Consider the following 18271-nt stretch of genomic DNA (forward strand, 5'->3'; position numbering starts at 1 on the left):
CATATGTTGCCCTAGCTCCAGACTACAAATTACATGAAAGAAGTGCATGTTGTACTGTCACTGGGAGGACCACAAGCAGGGGAAAGGTCATTTAAGATTCTTTTATCCTTTTAGCTGTACAAGGGCAGAATGGCAGCAGTATGCTCCTTTTGCCAGATATAGCAAGTTAAGGAGCAACCTAGTTTCCTTGACAACTTTGTCTGCAGGAAGTGTGTCCAGCTGCAGCTCCTCACAAACTGCATTGTTCGGTTGGAGCAGCAGATGGACACACCGCGGAGCATACAGGGGACACAGTGCGTGATAGACACTAGTTACAAAGAGGTTGTCACACCACAGGTTCAGTCATGTGATGGATGATGGCCAGCAGAGGCAGGCAGGTAGTGCAGGAGTCTCCTGTGGCTATTCCCCTTTTAAATAGGTATGTCATTTTGGATACTGTTGAGGGGGATAGTCTGTCCAGGGCAGATACCAGCAGCAGCCAGGCCTGTGGCACCACACCTGCTTCTGTTGTAAAGTAGGGCTGGGCAAAGAGCAAGCAAGCTGTAGTAATAGGGGACTTGCTAATTAGAGGCATAGACAACCATTTCTGTGGCTGCAATCGAGACTCCAGGATGCTATGTCGCCTCCCTGGTGTCAGGGTCAAGGATGTCTCTGAGCGGTTTTAGGACAACCTTAGAGGGTGAGCCAGAGGTCATCATACATATTGGTACTAACGACATAGGTAGGAAAAGGGATGAGGTCCTCAAGTGTGAATATAGAGAGTTAGGTAGAAGGCTTGAGCTTGACCTTGAACCTTAAGGTCAGGACCTCGAAGATAGTAATTTCTGGAAAACTACTGGTGTCACATGCTCGTAAGAGTAGGAATAGGAAGATTAAGCAGATGAATGCATGGCTTGAGAGCTGATGCAGGGGACAAGGATTTAGATATTTGGATCATTGGGATCTCTTCTGGGGAAGGGCTGACCTATTTAAAAGGGACAGGTTATACCTGAACTGAAAGGGGACTAATATCCTGGCGGGGAGATTTGCTAGAGCCACTCAGGAGGGTTTAAACTAGTTTGGCAGAGGGGTGGGACCCAAAGCAGTAGGGAAGCAGAAGAGAAGGTTGAGGACAGCACAGATAGCACATTAAATAGTAAAAGCAGTGTCAGTAATCCTAGTACTAGACAATCAGGCAAAAGCAAGACAGAGCAAGAGAAGTCCAGATTAAATTGCAGTTATTTCAATGCAAGAGGCCTGACGGATAAGGCAGATGAACTCAGGGCATGGATGGGTACATGGGACTGGGATATTATAACAATTACTGAAACATGGCTAAGGCAGGGACAGGACTGACAGCTCAACGTTCCAGGGTACAGATGCTATCGGAAAGAGAGAGAGGAGGGGGAGTTGCATTTTTGATTAAGGAAAATATCACAGCAGTACTGAGGGGGGTTATACCTGAGAGTTCAACCACTGAGTCTATATAGGTGGATAAGAAGGGGTAAATCACTTCGATAGGATTCTATTATAGGCCCCACCCAGTCAGTGGATTACAAATAGCTCCAAGAAAAATAGGGTGGTAATAGTAAGGAATTTCAACTTCCCCAGCATTGACTGGAACAGCCATAATATTTGAGGCTTGGATAGAGAGAAATTTGTTCAGTGTATTCAGGAGGAATTTCTCATTATGTGGATGGCCCGACTAGAGGGGGGCTAAACTTATCCCCCTCTTGGGAAATAAGGAAGGGAAGGTGACAGAAGTGTTAGTGAGGATCACTTTGAGACCAATGACCATAATTCCATTAGTTTTAAGATAGCTACGGAGAATGATAGGTCTGGCCCAAAAGTTAAAATTCTAAATTGGGGGAAGGCCGATTTTGATGGTATTAGACAGGAACTTTCAACAATTAACTGGGGGAGTCTGGGAAAGGCAAAGGGACGTCAGGTAAATGGGAGGCTTTCAAAGTGTGTTAACCGGGGTTCAGCATAAGCACATTCCTGTTACAGTGAAGGACATGGCTGGTAAAAGTAGGGGACCCTGGATGGCTCAGAATATTGAGGCCCTGGTCAAGAAAAAGGAGGCACATGACATGCATAGACAGCTGGGATCAGGTGGATTCCTTGAAGAATATAAAGGGTGTAGGTGTGGAGTTAAGAGAGAAGTCAGGAGAGCAAAAAGGGGACAGGAGGTTGTTCTGATAGATAAGGCAAAGGAAAATCCAAAGAGCTTCTACAAATCCATAAAGAGCAAAAGAGTAACTAAGGAGAGAGTAGGACCTTCTAAAGATAAAAAGGTCATCATGTTCAGATTCACAAGAGATGAGCGAGATCCTAAATGAATGTTTCTCATCAGTATTTACTATTGAGAAAACCATGGATGTTCAGAAACTTGGAGAAATAAATAGTGATATCTTGAGGAGTGTACATATTACAGCGATGGTGATGCTGGAAGTCTTAAAGTGCATCAAGGTAGATAAATCCTCAGAACCTGATGAAGTGCACCCCAGGACATGTGGGAGGTTAGGGAGGAAATTGTGTGTCCCCTAGCAGAGATATTTGAATCATCAATAGTTGGGGGGGGTGGTGCTGAAGATTGGGGGGTGACAAATGTTGTGCCTTTGTTTAAGAAGGGCTGCAGAGAAAAGCTTGTGAATACAGGCCATTGAGCCTCGCATCTGTAGTGGGTAAGTTGTTAGAAAATATTTTGAGACACAGGATCTACAGGCATTTAGAGATGCAGGGACTGATTAGGGACAGTCAGTGTGGCTTTCTGAGTGCAAAATCATGTCTCACAAACTGGATTGAGTTTTTTTGAAGGGGTAGTCAAGAATGTAGATGAGGGCAGTGCAGTTGATGTGGTCTACATGGACTTTAGTAAGGCCTTTGATAAGGTACTACATGGTAGGTTGTTACATAAGGTTAAATCCAGGGTGAGGTACCCAAGTGGATACAAAATTGGCTTGATGACAGAAGCCAGAGGGTGGTTGTAGAGGGTTGTTTTTCAAACTAGAGGCCTGTGACCAGTGGTGTGCCTCAGAAATCGGTGCTGGGTCCACTGTTGTTTGTCATTTATATTACTGCTTTGGATGAGAATACAGGAGGAATGGTTAGTAAGTTTGCGGATGACACCAAGATTGGTGGCATAGTGGACAGTGAAGGTGGTTATCTAGGATTACAATGGAATCTTAATCAATTGAGGCAAGTAGGCTGACGAATGGCAAATGGAGTTTAATTTAGATAAATGCAAGGTGATTAATTTTAGTCGATCAAACTAGGGCAGTTAATGGTAGGGCATTGGAGAGAGTTATAGAACAAAAAGATCTAGGGGTACAGGTTCATAACTAATTGAAAGTGGAGTCACAGATGGACAGAGTGGTAAAGGCGGCATTCAGCATGCTTGATTTCATTGGTCAGAACACTGAATACAGGTGTTAAGACATCTTGTTGAAGTTGTACAAGACGTTGGTAAGGCCACACTTGAAATACTGTGTAGAGTTCTGGTCACCCTATTATAGAAAGAATATTATTAAACTAGAAAGAATGCAGAAAAGATTTACTAGGATGCTACTGGGACTTGATGGCTTCGGTTATAAGGAGAGGCTGGATAGACTGGGACTTTTTCCTCTGGAGCGTAGGACACTTAGGGGTGATTTTATAGAAGTCTACAAAATAACGAGGAGCATTGATCAGCTAGATAGTCAATATCTTTTCCCAACGGTAAGGGAGTCTAAAACTAGAGGGCATAGGTTTAAGGGGAGAGGGGAGAGATACAAAAGGATCCACAGGGTGGCGAGTATCTGAAACAAACTGCAAGAGATAGTAGTAGAGGCAGGTACAATTGTATCTAAAGCGTTTAGACAATTACATGGGTAAGATGGGCAGCACGGTAGCACAGCGGTTAGCACTGCTGCTTCACAGCTCCAGGGTCCTGGCTTTGATTCTTGGCTCGGGTCACTGTGTGGAGTTTGCATATTCTCCTCGTGTCTGCGTGGGTTTCCTCTGGGTACTCCGGTTTCCTCCCACAGTCCAAAGATGTGCAGGTTAGGTTGATCGGTCATGCTAAGAAATTGCCACTTAGTGTCCAGGGATGCGTAGGTTAGAGGGATTAGCGGGCATAATATGTAGGGATTATGGGGGTTGGGCTTGGGTGGGATTGTGTTCAGTGCAGACTTGATGGGCCGAAGGGCCTCTTTCTGCACTGTAGGGTTCTATGATTCTATGAGATGGGTATAGAGGGATATGGGCCAAACGTGGGCAATTGTGACTGGCTTAGGGGATTAAATAAATGGGGCGGCAGGGACAATTTGGGCTGAAGGGTCTGTTTCCATGCCGTAAAACTCTAATACTTTGTAACTTGGACTCTCTAAAGTGAATTATAACTCACCACCATACTAGTGAAGCTGGCATAGCTTTAGCACAATAGTATAGGTATACCAAAAGGAATTACCCAATCACAACACCAAGTATAAGAATGTAACAGCATAAGAAATAGGACCAGGAGAAGATCATACAGCACATCTGGCCTGCTCTGCCATTCAATATGAGCATGGTTGACTGCAGGGTCTCAACTCCACTTTCTTGCCTATTCACCATGCCCTTTGTTTCCCTGATTATAAACTACCGAGGTGATGGGAAGTATGTGATGGAGTTACTGTAAAAAGATTAGGCACATTCATATATCTAGTCAAGATTGGAAAGAGACTCTGTCAATGTCATGTAGATCATTTGCTTGAAAAAGGAAGTTGGAGAAGAGAACACGATAACCTTCCTACAGTTCAGATTCCTCCAGACAGTCCAAATTAAAAGTCAGAAAGAGCAAGTCACAAGTAAACTCTAAATTTGCCAGGATAACAAAATCCACTAGTGGGGCAAAGTGAGTCAGGGTCTTTGACTAAGACAAATTGATTAATGTCACAGTCCCAACCATTAAGTGGATTATAATCAAAGCCAAGGTTTAGGATTGACAGAATCGAAGATAGTAAAAGGTACCCAGTCAGAGAGAGATCAGATAGGTAAGAAAGGGAGGATACGTAGAAAGGGAGGAAAAAAAAAACATTCTTTCCATTACTTATCAAATGATATTTACAACAAAACGGCAATCCCAGAAGTACAATATAATGGTTATTTTATGGAATTGATGCAGAGAACCTTTCACTATTAGGATTGATAATATTAGGCTGCATTTTGTGGTCCCATCACAGTGGGGATGGGGCTAGAAATTACAGCAAATCATTCAAAAGGCCACAGGCTTCAGCAAGAGGGTAAAATTCCACCCACTGTGTCAGGAGAATGGAAAACAAAGTCTGCAATGCAGCTACAGAAATTGACAATGTGTGCCCTTTATAGCACTATTCATCCACACTATTACAAGGAACAATACATTTGCACATTTATTACTATAAGAGGGTGTAAGTGTAATCAGCGACAAATACAACAGTTAATTCATAAAATTAATCTTAATACCAATTGGTAACATGATGTTGCTCTGCTTTTTCACTTATAAATGTTGTGATTTTATATCCCAAGGCACTTGTTGCTGCTCTAAACTCAGGCTAATGCTGAGATATTGTTTTTATAGAGACATTCATCTATCTTGCTGTAGATGAATTTTCCTCAGATGTGTGAATACACCATAGAAAATACTACAAAGAAGATTTGTTTTCCCTTGTAAAATCTCAGATGAAATAAATTGTTTAACCCATACTTATCCTACACATTTAACAAGGATTCCAGGCCACCAAACTTTGGTTATAACAATTTTCTCAAAAAGCGTAAAAGGTAAAGTCATCATAGTCTCAGATGACCATAGGTTGCACTCTCCTTTCAGGGGGGAGAGCTAATTGGTGGGAGTTTAACCTGTGGATCACCACACCTCAGATAGGGTTGAGAAGGCAGACCTTCATGAATAACCTCAGTCGGTATGGGAATTGAACCCACATCACTCTGCATCATAAACCAATGGTACCATCTCTAGTGAAATTGGGATTAATGCAGATGGCTTTGTTTTTATATGACTACACATTACATTGTTAAACTCTAAACTGCTAAAGAGTTGGAAGCAAATGAACAGTATTTGCATTGCGCATTTTTTGAAGTACAAGTCATTTTTCATGAATACGTCTTGGCAATAATACTATGGTGTAATGATAACGCCACTGGACTAGTAATCCAGAGGCCTAGGATAATAGGTTCAAATCCCACCACCATAGTTGGTGGAATTTAAATTCAAATAGCAAAAATATAAAAAAGTGTATTGGTGGCCATTAAATTGCCATTGATTGTTGTAAAAATGCAAAGCTTACTGATGTAATTTGGAGAACAAAATTTGCCGTCTTCACCTGGTCTTGTTATATGGGACTCCAGACCCACAGCAATGCGACTGATTCATGACTTAAAGCAGCCCATTCATTTCAAGGGCAATTGGGAAAACACAAATGTTGGCCTTGCTACCCATATTCCATGATATAGAAATGGAAAAGTAACATTTATTTATGTTCCAATAAGACATCTAACTCTCATTGGTTTAATCAGACTTTAAAGGCACTAAGCTAATTCTTTTTGTTTTGTACATGTATGGTCATGAAGACAGAAACAGGAATCAAGAATAACAACAACTGTATGGTGCTGTACAGATATTGAATTGAAGAGCAGACTCAACTGGCTGTACATTCTATTCTTGCTCTGATTTCCACTCAAACTTCTCTCAAAGAATAAACTCCTCAATTCAAGGACCAGTCTCGTGAACCTTTGATGCATTCCATGTCAGGCAAGTTTGTCCTTCCTTAGATGAGTAGGCCAGAACTTTTCCAGATGTAGCTTCACCTATGCCCTGTAAAACTGTAGTAGACTTCTTTACACTTGCGTACTCCAATTGATTTGCAACAAAAGCTAACTTAATATTTACTTTCCTTCTTGTTTGCTTCATCTGTATGTTAACTTTTAAAGATTTAGGTAGAAGCATATCCTCTGAATGCAAAGACTTCTTAGTTCTGCATCATTCAAAAAAGATTTCACTTTTATACTTGTTCTACTAAAGTACTTAACTTCACACGTCGCCACACTGTATTCCATCTATGTTCTTTACTCCCTGCCCAAGCTGTCCATCTCTCACTGTAATCTCTTTGCATCTTCCTTTCTATTTACTGATTCACCTAACTTTATATCATTAACAACATTAGCATAGTGGTAATGTTACTGGACAAGTAATCCAAAACCCAGACTAGAAATCCGGAGCCCAGACAAACACTCATTTTAAATCCCACCATGGCAGCTGGAGGAATTTAAAGTCTATTAATTAATAAATCTGGAAAATAAAATGGTAGTCTCATTAATAATGATGATGAAATGATCAATTTGCTGTAATAACCCTTATAAAGATGAGATATGCCTCAAGACTAACACAAATGTTGTTGATTCTTAATTGCCCTCCAAAATGGCCTACCAAGTAACTCTGCTGTGGATGCCTTCCCACCAACTGCTCTAGCCTAATTAGGAAGGGGCAATAAATCCTGTTCTTGCTAGCAATGGTCACAAGAATGACTTTTTAAATAAAATTACGCTTAGTCCCCTTATCTAAATCATTGATGTAGGTTGCAACTAGCTGAGGCCCAAGTACTGCTACTTGCAGTTCTCCACTAGTTACAGCAGCCAACCTGAAAGAGTCAGTCTCTCGTTTCTGTCGTTATCTTTTTTACAATCCAATCATACTTAATTTTATGGAATAATGTCTTACATGGTACCATGTTGAATGCTTTTGAAAATCTAAATATATTACATCCAACATTCCCCCTTATCCATCCTATCAATTACATCCTCAAACTATTGTGACAGATTTGTTAAATATAACTTTTCTTTCATAAATCAATGTTGACACTGTTTCACTATGTTATAACTTTTCAAATGTCCTGTTATCATGTCCCTAATAACAGATTCTAGCCTACCATTAATATTGGACCAAGTGGCTTAGATGCTCCAATTTTCTTTCCCTCTTTCTTTAAAAATTGGGTACATTACTCTCTTCCAATGTTTGGAACTGCCCTAGAATTTAATAAATCCACCATCTCTGCAGTTACCTCTTCTAAAACCCTAAGATGCAGAACAATAGGTCGAGGGGATTTGTTGCAATTTAGTCCCAATAATTTCTCCAGTATTATTTCTTTACTTATATTGATTCTTCTAAGTTCGTCATTCTTGTTTAACTCTTTCTTCCCAATTATCTCCAGAACTTTTTTGTGGTTTCTACTGTGTAGGCAGGTACAAAATCTTTGTTTAATATTTCTACCATTTCATTATCTATCATTATAATTTTACCAATCTAAGCCTATAATAGACCCAAGCTAATTACTTCATATTTACATAGAGAAAAGTTGATGATCTGCTTTGATATCCCCTGCTGGTGTACTTTCATTCTCTCTTTATCAATTTTTTGATCCTCCTTTTTTTGAATTCTAAAATCCACCTAAACTTCAGTTTATTATATAGCTACATATGGAAGCCTGCGCAAATTGGTTGCCATGTTTCCCACATCACAACAGATTTTGTTTTAATGTGTCTAGTAATCATTAAGCCAGGTAATAGCTTTTGTGGTGGCTAAGTGGAGCTCTCTGTGCCCTCCACTGAATTTTGTCGGGGGCAGTCTTCAATAATATAACTTATCCTTCAAAATATCCTTCAAAAGTAGAGCCACAGAACCAGAGAACACTACAGCACAGAAACAGGCCCTTCCTGGCTGTGCCAAACCATTTTTCTGCCTAGTCCCACTGACCTGCACTTGGACACACCCCTCCACACCCCTCTCATCCATGTACCCATCCAAGTTTTTCATAAATGTTAAAAGTGAGCCCACATTTACCACTTCATCTGGCAGCTCATTCTACACTCCCACCACTCTGTGTGAAGAAACCCCCCCAGTATTCCCTTTAAACTTTTCCCCCTTCACCCTTAACCCACGTCCTCTAGTTTTTTTTCCCCTCACCTAGCCTCAGTGGAAAAAGCCACTATCTATACCCATCATAATTTTATACACATCTATCAATGCTCCCCTCATTCTTCTATGCTCCAGGGAATAAAGTCCTAACCTATTCAATCTTTCTCTGTAACTCAGTTTCTCAAGTCCCAGCAACATCCTTGTAAACCTTCTCTGTACTCTTTCAACCTTATTAATGTCCTTCCTGTAATTAGGTGACCAAAACTGCACGCAACACTCTAAATTCGGCTTCACCAATGTCTTATACAACCTCACCATAACATTCCAACTCTTATACTCAATACTTTGATTTATAAAGGCCAATGTTCCAAAAGCACTCTTTACAACCCGATCTACCTGTCACACCACTTTTAGGGAATTATGTATCTGTATTCCCAAATCCCCCTGTTCTACTACACTCTTCAGTGTCCTCCCATTTACCTTGTATGTTCTACTTCGGTTTGTCCTTCCAAAGTGCAATACCTCACACTTGTCTGCATTAAACTCCATCTGCTATTTTTCAGCCCATTTTTTCTAGCTGGTCTAAATCCCTCTGCAAGCTTTGAAAACCTTCCTCACTGTCCACTACACCTCCAATCTTTATATCAACAGCAAATTTGCTGATCCAATTTACCACATTACCATCCAGATCATTGATTATAGATGACAAACAACAATGGACCCAGCACTGATCCCTGTGGCACACCACTAGTCACAGGCCTCCACTCAGAGAAGCAGTCCTCCACTGCCACTTGCTGGCTTCTTCCATTGAGCCAGTGTCTAATTCAATTTACTATCTCTCCATGTATACGTAGCAACTGAATCTTCCTAACTAACCTCCCATGCGGGACCTTGTCAAAGGCCTTACTGAAGTCCATGTAGACAACATCCACTGCCTTCCCTTCATCCACTTTCCTGGTAACCTCCTTGAAAACTGCCTGTAAACCGCTTTGAGACTGACAGCTGCAAAAGGCACTACAACTCTATTTTCTTTTTATTTATCTCTCAGGACACCTCCGTCTTTCTTCCATTCAAAGTATAAAAATATATCAAGCCTATTCACGGAAGGCCACGTGTCACTCACACACAGAACCTTACTGTGCAGAATGAGGCCATCTGGCCCACTGCACCAACCACAGTACCATCCAGGTTCAATCCCCACAGCCCCATGTATTTACCCTAGCTAGTCCCCCTGACACTAAGGGCCAATCCACCTAGCCTGCACACCTTTAGACAGTGGGTGGAAGCTGGAACACCTGGAAGAAACCCATGCAGACAAGAGGAGAATGTGCAGACTCCACACAGGCAGTGACCCAAGCTGGGAATCGAACCCAGGTCCCTGGTGCTGTGAGGCAGCAGTGCTAATTACCATGCCACCGTGCCATCCCAATCCACACCATGGATTGCTGTGTGGCTCTTCTCGGAAATCTATATATTGCTTAAACATCATGTGATCAGAACTGAAGTCAGTTCATAAGAGTTTGAGAATGACCGTTATAGTTTGAGATATATAGTATGAGGTCTATAGACGCGAACTTGGACTCCATGCTTTTGGCTTTATAATTCAGAATCTGAATTCAGTTTGATGTAAATTGCATAATTCATTTCAGAAACTTTTGGCACCTTCTCCCTGGATACATTTTCTCTACTTAAGTTTTCTTGCTTTCAACTAGTTTCTTGTTTCCAAAATTTATCCTAAATTCCTACAGTTTTCAGTTTAATCACCAGCCCTTTTTTGTTCATTGTGGGACAAGGGTGTTTCTGGTCAGTTTTTATTGCCCATCCCTAGTTGCTGCTGAAGTAAGTGGCTTGCTTGGCCATTTCAGAGGGCAGTTGAGAGTCAACCACATTACTATGGCTCTAGAGTTGCATGTCCATGTAGGCCAGACCAGGTAAGGATGGCAGATTTCCTTTCCTAAAGAGGATTAGTGAACCCAAATGAATTTTTAAGGCAATCGGGAATTAGCAGGGTAAACGTGTGAGAGGTTACGGGACTGGTGCCTGGGTGGGATAGTGGTTGGTACAGACAGGATGGCTGAATGGGCTCCTTCTGTACTGTAGGGATTCTACGAATTGACAATTCAATTTCACGATCATCAGTAAGATCTTAATTCCAGATTTTTTTTTAATCGAATTCAAACTTCACCATCTGCCATAATGGGATTCAAAACGGGTGCCCAGGACATTAGCAGAGTTCTTGGATTTGTAGTCTGGCAATAACACCATCTCCTCCCCATTGTAAAAGTCTAGCTATACAACTTTAGGAATTTCCATAGTCTAATTAGGATATCATTTCCTGAATCAATGCTGAATGCTGCTGCAGAGCCATTATTGTTCAGAGAATTGTAAAATATATTTTTCAACTAATCTAATTATTTTACACAATATTGAAGCAAACTGAACGAGCAAATTATTGTCCAGTTAGTTTTGTCAAATATTAAATATTGCATCACATTATTTATTATTATTAGTGTCACAAGTAGGCTTTGCAATGAAATTACTGTGAAAATCCCCTAGTCACCACACTCTGATGCCTGTTCAGGTACACTGAAGGAGAATTTAGCATGGCCAACACACCTAACCAGCATGTCTATCAGATTGTGGAAGGAAACCAGAGCACCCAGTGAAAAGGAAGACTCCACAGAGAGTGTGACCCAAGCTGGGAATGGCATGCAGGTCTTTGGTGCTGCAATGCAGCAGTGCTAACCATTGTGCATTAGTATGTTTACAGTCTATTTGTATTTTCTTATGTTCATTGTGATCATGAGGGATTCAGTCAATGCATTATAAATTTGCTCTGTTTTCTGATTCAGATAACATCTATTCTTGGGAACTTGTTTACTTTACACTCTTTCAAGCTATCTAGAACTTCCATTTCTCTTGTATCAAAGTCATCAATAGCTAATTAGGAGATATGCTACATTGCTTCGGCCTCCCTGGTGAATATTTGGAGGAAGATATCTTGCAGTGTAATTATTAACCTTTTAAATTTCTTATCTTTTATTGTTCAAAACATTTTTAACTATATTTCAAAACTGTAGCTTCTTTCTAGGGTCCAACAAGCCTCAAACATTTCAGATCATTCTGATTTACATGCTCAACTTAAGAAAGAGTAAAGCCATCATCACTGGCCCTTAACAAATTTCATTCTCTGGCCACTCCTCAGTGGCCCTCCCCATGTAATCGCTCAATATGAATGAGGCCACATCCTGTTCATTTTTGCACCAACCTTTAAAACTGCACCTTGTTCCTTGTCAGTACTCTGCACTTCGAACTCTATTGCCCTATTCACCCCCACCCCTAACTCAGTCCACTACTAAAACTCTTACATAGATCTTTGTCACCTTCAGATTCAAACACGCCAACTATCACCTCATTTTCCTCTCATCATCCAGCCTCTAGAGAGTCCAACTTGGCCAAAGCTCTGTCACACATTCTATCCAAGTCTTACTCGTCTAACATTCTGGTCTTATAATGTATTCAAATCAAAATTATGGTCCTCATTTACACCATAGCCTCACCAAATGCTATGCCTGTGTTCTGCCTTTATATTCTTTCACAAACACTCAATTTTTCTGATTCTAGCTTAGTATTCATTCCACTGAGTCTTTGCCCAGCTATTACTCAATAGCCTTGATCCCATTCTTTGAATGATACATAAAGATCTTTGCTATTATAACTATCTCACTGCCTTTAAAAATCAAGATCAGAATTCACCAGTCTCGCGCTCCCCACCACTGCTGCTGGCGAGAATGGAGAATTTGGCACTCAGCCAAATTTGCATTCACTGCAGCAGGATGGAAGAATCCCAGCCACAGGCAAGGTCAAATAATTTGTCCCTAATCTCTTCAAGTTGATTTATGGTCCTAACCTTTCTTCCTGACTCCACATCTGTTTCCAACACCCCTATTTATCAAGTTTCATGAAACTTTGTTATGTTAAAGGCAAGCTGTTATCATTGTCGTTTTTACTTCTAATTTTCCTTTCATTCTATTCAGTATCATGCTGTTTAGAAAATGCTCATATCTCTAGGTATGTATTTCTCTTACTTGCCAAATGTTGTCCACTTTATTCCATTTGTCTTCTACTTACGTGTTGCTGAATAATTTCCCCCAGGTCCGCAGCCCTATTAGGGATTAAACAGCTTTTGCAAATGTTTGAAATTACTTAATCCTTTTAATGATTATGACCCAACTCCTGGTTCTCAGCATTTGAGAATTTCATATTATGATAAACTTGAGCACATTTGTTTTCCCTCCCGTTAAATCTTTGATAGACTGGATCATGAAACAGGATCAGGAAACAGTCCAACACAATTACATTCACCAACTTGGACTTTGCACCAACTAAGTACACAAATTATATTCGACTGATGGAAAATGTATTTTAATTTCACATTTAAAAATACTCTTATCTCATTTTAGAGCACGTAGCTGCCCGTTCCTGATCTGATGGTTTGTAACAGGTGTTAGCTTATCATAGTTCATTTTGTAACTTTCAACCTCACACAGGATCAACTTTATTAATCTCCCAATTTCCTATCTGCTTATCTTTAAGACATGTTGCATTCATTACTATCCTCTGTGATCAGTTATGTTTCTTATATTCTTACTGCCACAACAGCCCCCATCCAATAATGTACTTCTAATAATTAAGGTATTCATATACAGCATTCTTTGTTAGGCGCTGGGGTTGTTCAATTCCATTATCTCACTGTGAAGGGCCTTCTGCTGCCTAAACCCTACTCTCTGGAACTCTCTCACCAAGCCATTCTTACCTCTAATTTTCATCCCAGATTAAAAACCTTCCCAAGTCCCATCTTTTCAACCAAGCTTTCAGTCATCTTTGTTAATCGCTCTCTTTCTAGTTTCCAATCCTATCTATTTCATTTTTGGCTCTGCCCACTGCAGTCTTCCTCCTCCAAAGGTAGTTTGGGATGCTTACTATATAAATGCAATTTTTGTGCCTAGTATCTGGCTCCTGTGTGTTTCTCAACTACATTACATTGCCTGCCTTACTGATTACCTTCCCTTCCATGCTCAGTATCTTTTGGGATTCATTTCCATTCTTATGTGCTCTTGACCTGTCCATCTAGTTTAGGTAATTCTGGATATTTTCTTCTATAAGAATTTTAAAACATAGTTCCAGCTTTGTCTTAGTGCATTCAGTTCTCTTGTATGAGTTTTTGCTCCAAAATATTCCCATTGACTTCTAAAAGGTAGCTTCACTATTTTCACACTAAGCTGCCAATGTCATATATGCACCCTCAAGTTTCCTGGCAATCCCTCTCCTTTAATCAACACTGGAAATACACCAGAATATATTATTTTGCACTCTTTGTCTTTGATTTGCAAGGCAGCGTTTTCAAATGAGAAATTTACAATACCTACGTTATTTCTTCTCCAATCCTTACCTCTTCACCTACTGCGATCTTTGGGTCCTTTTGTGTCCCTTTTCTAATATATACACATCATGCTGGATTCAAAGAACTTCCTGTCCTAAAGATTTCAGCTACAAGAATGGGTCTTTACGTCTCTGAGCAAAAAATCCCTAAGAACTAAAATCTCCCTGTGCCATTATTCCATCCCCATTCTCCAGGTTTGCTTCTTCTTCCAAAATTTGCTTTTCACTGAAGTTTTGCTTTCATCCTATTATTTTTAGAGTCTGGTGTTTCCTCATCGGTATTGAGAGCAACAAGCTTTCTTACATTTTATTATTTCTCTCACCTTTACTCTATCCAATATGCCCATTTTCTTGGGGTCCCTCCACCTGTCTCCTTTTTGTGGCAACAATCTATCTAGCTGCATTGGTCTTCAGAGGCCTGTGATGACTCCTTCGATCAGCCCAATCTTTCAAGGTTGCTTTTTGAGTTTGCTTGTCCTTTATAAGCTTCCAAGATTCCTTAAGCTTGAATCACCAAGAATTTTCACACTTTTACTTCTCTATTATATCGACTTTGCATATTTGTAAATATGACACAAATAACCCTCCCTTTCCAAAGCAAATGTCAATGTTAAATCTAGTTAAATCGGTATAAATCTATAACCTATGCTAATGAATGGATAATAAATGCATTAAAAATATGCACAAAATTGTGGTTTGGTGAAACATCTTTGAGGGCATTTAATGTGGATTCTACAAAGCAATCAAAAAGTCAAGAAGCTTAAACTGCAGTGCTAATTTCTTAGTAAACATTTTATTAGCTCAGAATTCCCAAAATCTTGTTCTCCAAATTAAACTCCTCTTTAGCTGTACAGCTGCTTGTGGGCAAAGAATGAAGCTTCTTCATTGCTGGTTAGTACTTCTAACCAAGTGAATTCACATACTAGGGAAAATAAATAACTTGCAACTTCTGACCAATATCTATCCAGCATGTTTATAAAAATATAAATACTTTGCATGAAGTTTGAAAGAAATAATAGAAAACGTTGCACAATAAAACAGGCTCCTTAGTTTTATAGTGCCAAAGAAATAGCTCTAAATCTGAAACCCAAAATAACACCTAAATGGCAAACACAAAATACTACAATGGCGACAGAGACTATGGCTGACAAGACACATAGCCCATTTGCACAAGTCAGCAAGACAAGACCTCAGTAATGGACTTGTACATACATATCCTGTTTGCAGTTTCCAAATGATTAAACATGCAAAGCCTATAAAACTTCAGCAAGCTGATTCCCATCTGTCTGGTACTTAAGAATGACATACATGGTTTTGTGAAGTCCATTTTTAAATAAAAGTTGCACTGAAGAGTACACTTTCTTCTTGATTATTAGTGGCCCAGCAGGATTGAAAAAGCTTGTTTGCTGTGTAAGGCAAAATTTTCTGTCTTGCATACTGGAGCTCTGGTCATTAGAATGCCATTAGAGTACATTAAAGTGAAGTGAATAAGTGGGAAGTCACTATATAAATGCAGGAACTATGTAGAAAGAATTTTCGCTCCTGCTAAAATTAAGACATAGTGGCACAATGATTAACACTGCTGCCTCACAACGCCAGGGTCTTGGGTTCAATTCCAGCCTTGGGGGACTGTGAAGAGTTTACAAGTTCTTCCTGTGTCTACATGGGTTTCCTTCGGGTGCTCAGGTTTTCTCCCACAGTCCAAAGACGCACAGGTTAGGTGGATTGGCTTTGCTTAAATGCCCCTTAGTGTTCCTAAATGTGTAGGTTAGGGAGATTGGCGGGTAATACAGGAAAAAAGGCCTGGGTGGTACGTTCTGTCAGTTAGTTGGTGCAGACCTGATGGGCTGAATGACCTCCTTCTGCATTGCAAGGATTCTATTCTATGAAATAACAACCTTTACATCACAACTGTATTTGAGACACTTCCTGGAAGCAACATACATTGACAGTGCTTGGTTCAAAGGGACTTTACACTCACCTGGTCCAGAGGTATTTTATGATCAGCTCCCCAATACATAGTCATGCCAAGTGAATACACATGCATCTGCAAAAACAAAGCACAGTTTAATAGTTTACAAAGTAATAAAAATCATTGTGATGTTGGTAACATAAAGTTATACTGTAATATCAATGTAACATTTAAGCATTGAGGATACACAGTTCCTGTCAGTCATAATTTTCAATAATCTTTTTTACTCATTACACTGAAAGCCTAAACAAAAAGATCTTGTTCTCCAAACATATAATCAAACAATTAGACCACAAAACAAATCTTTACAGTCTTATTTTTGGAATATTTTGTCAATTTAGACTGCCTGTTATTCTTCAACTATGGCTAATGTTATAAATGGGAAGTTGCTCTTCACCAAGGTTTCTAGTGTATTACCTGGAAGATGGCGCACTAATATGATCCTAGTGATTCATATTAAATTGTCACAAATTGAAACAACTTGGTAATATATAGATTGCTCTTGTTTCTTTTTAAAGGAGAGAGTTTATTTGTGTAAATTGAAAATAAGATACTAGTGACTCAGTGTTAACTTCACTGATCACATACTGGGCAAACTTAAGGAGGTGGGGGCTCAACAGTTAACTGAAGCTCATTTATAAACAGGATTGTGTCACTTTAGTCCATATAGCAAGCTGGGCTGCAGACTACACCTAAACATTGCACCCATACAAGTAACTTCCTTGCATGGCACCTGCTCGAGCCCAAAACACTGTAGTGATACACTCCACATTAAAATAACTGATCGATTTTCCTGCATGAAATTTTAGACATTCATTTTGCATTAGTGACTGGATAGAGCAGTGGATTAAGGACATTATTTTCCATGGATCCATTTTTCTCATTGATCTGAGATGCAAGTTCATCCCCATTTCTCGCTTATGTTCCTCAGGCATCTTCTGGTACTTGATTCAGTCCCTTCCTTCACCCTATTATTCCTGGCAGAGTCTTGGCTTTTCTCTTGGAAACAGCATCAGGTCCCTCCTCTTTTCTTTCAATCTTTAAAGATCTTCCCAAAATTTAACTTCTTGGTCATATCTCCTACATAGCTTGGTGCTCATCCATTCAATTGTCTAACCCACCTGTGCTGTACATCAGAATTTTTTAAAATTTAAAGGATACTTAATTTGTTTTTAGTGCATCTCTCTCACCTTTCCAAGGTTCTTGTATGAAAAGGGTTGGGTAATACAAATGAAATTTACATTGGAATTTAAAATGCAATTTAAAGGGTTGATGGCGCAAAACTACAAAGTTGAACAGAATACAAATTTGGAAAGAGACTTGATGGTAGGCGAGGGAAATTAAGAAACTAAGAGTGTTACTATACTCTTTAAAGATCAAGATTGCTGAGGAAGGGATAAAGGGAGCATTCTATATTTGACCAAGAGAAACTAGCTGAAAAAATATTTTAATCCATGGCACTTTAAGTTTATCACTTTTAGACAATTAAATTTCACCATAAGCAATCCTATTTCTTTCTCTTCAGAATGTTCTATAATTACAGTTTGAAGTTACCATTAACCAAACTAAAGAAACTAAGTTAGTTACCGATGAAGAATTAATTAGAAATTCACACTTTTCTCCAGGTAACAAGTTTGGTTAAATTATTTCTGGGGCAGTGAAGAAGCAGGTCAAATTTCTGAGACTGCTGAAGACCTAATTGCTCAATGTTTAACCACAGGCACTCAAGAAAAATCATAGTAATGCTTCAACTACTTCTTTGGCACAGCCTGTCAGGTAGTGAATACGGAGCTGTGTAAACTAGGAGAATGTCAAATTCCACCCTGGTTCATGAGTTAGCCAATAAGAATTGAGTCAGTGGTAGAGACTTCACAATTATTCTTGGTGTTCTTCAGTTAAGGAGCAAAAATACAGCAGTGTCCCTACTCCCAAAAACGGTGAAAGAAATA

The 18271-nt window shown here is 39.7% G+C and overlaps 1 protein-coding gene across 4 annotated transcripts in view; it reads right to left on the reverse strand.

The window, feature by feature from the left end:
• ptpn13 (protein tyrosine phosphatase non-receptor type 13) overlaps positions 1-18271 on the reverse strand; it is a 268306-nt gene that overhangs the window by 168044 nt on the left and 81991 nt on the right. For all 4 annotated transcript variants that reach the window (XM_080191002.1, XM_080190993.1, XM_080190985.1 and 1 more), the window contains exon 4: positions 16332-16397. In XM_080191002.1, the coding sequence (XP_080047128.1) occupies positions 16332-16397 (66 nt within the window). The remainder of the gene's footprint in view (positions 1-16331; positions 16398-18271) is intronic.

Source organism: Carcharhinus amblyrhynchos, chromosome 1, assembly GCF_965287045.1.
Source record: "Carcharhinus amblyrhynchos chromosome 1, sCarAmb.v2.hapA, whole genome shotgun sequence".
NCBI classification, from domain to species: Eukaryota; Metazoa; Chordata; class Chondrichthyes; order Carcharhiniformes; family Carcharhinidae; genus Carcharhinus; species Carcharhinus amblyrhynchos.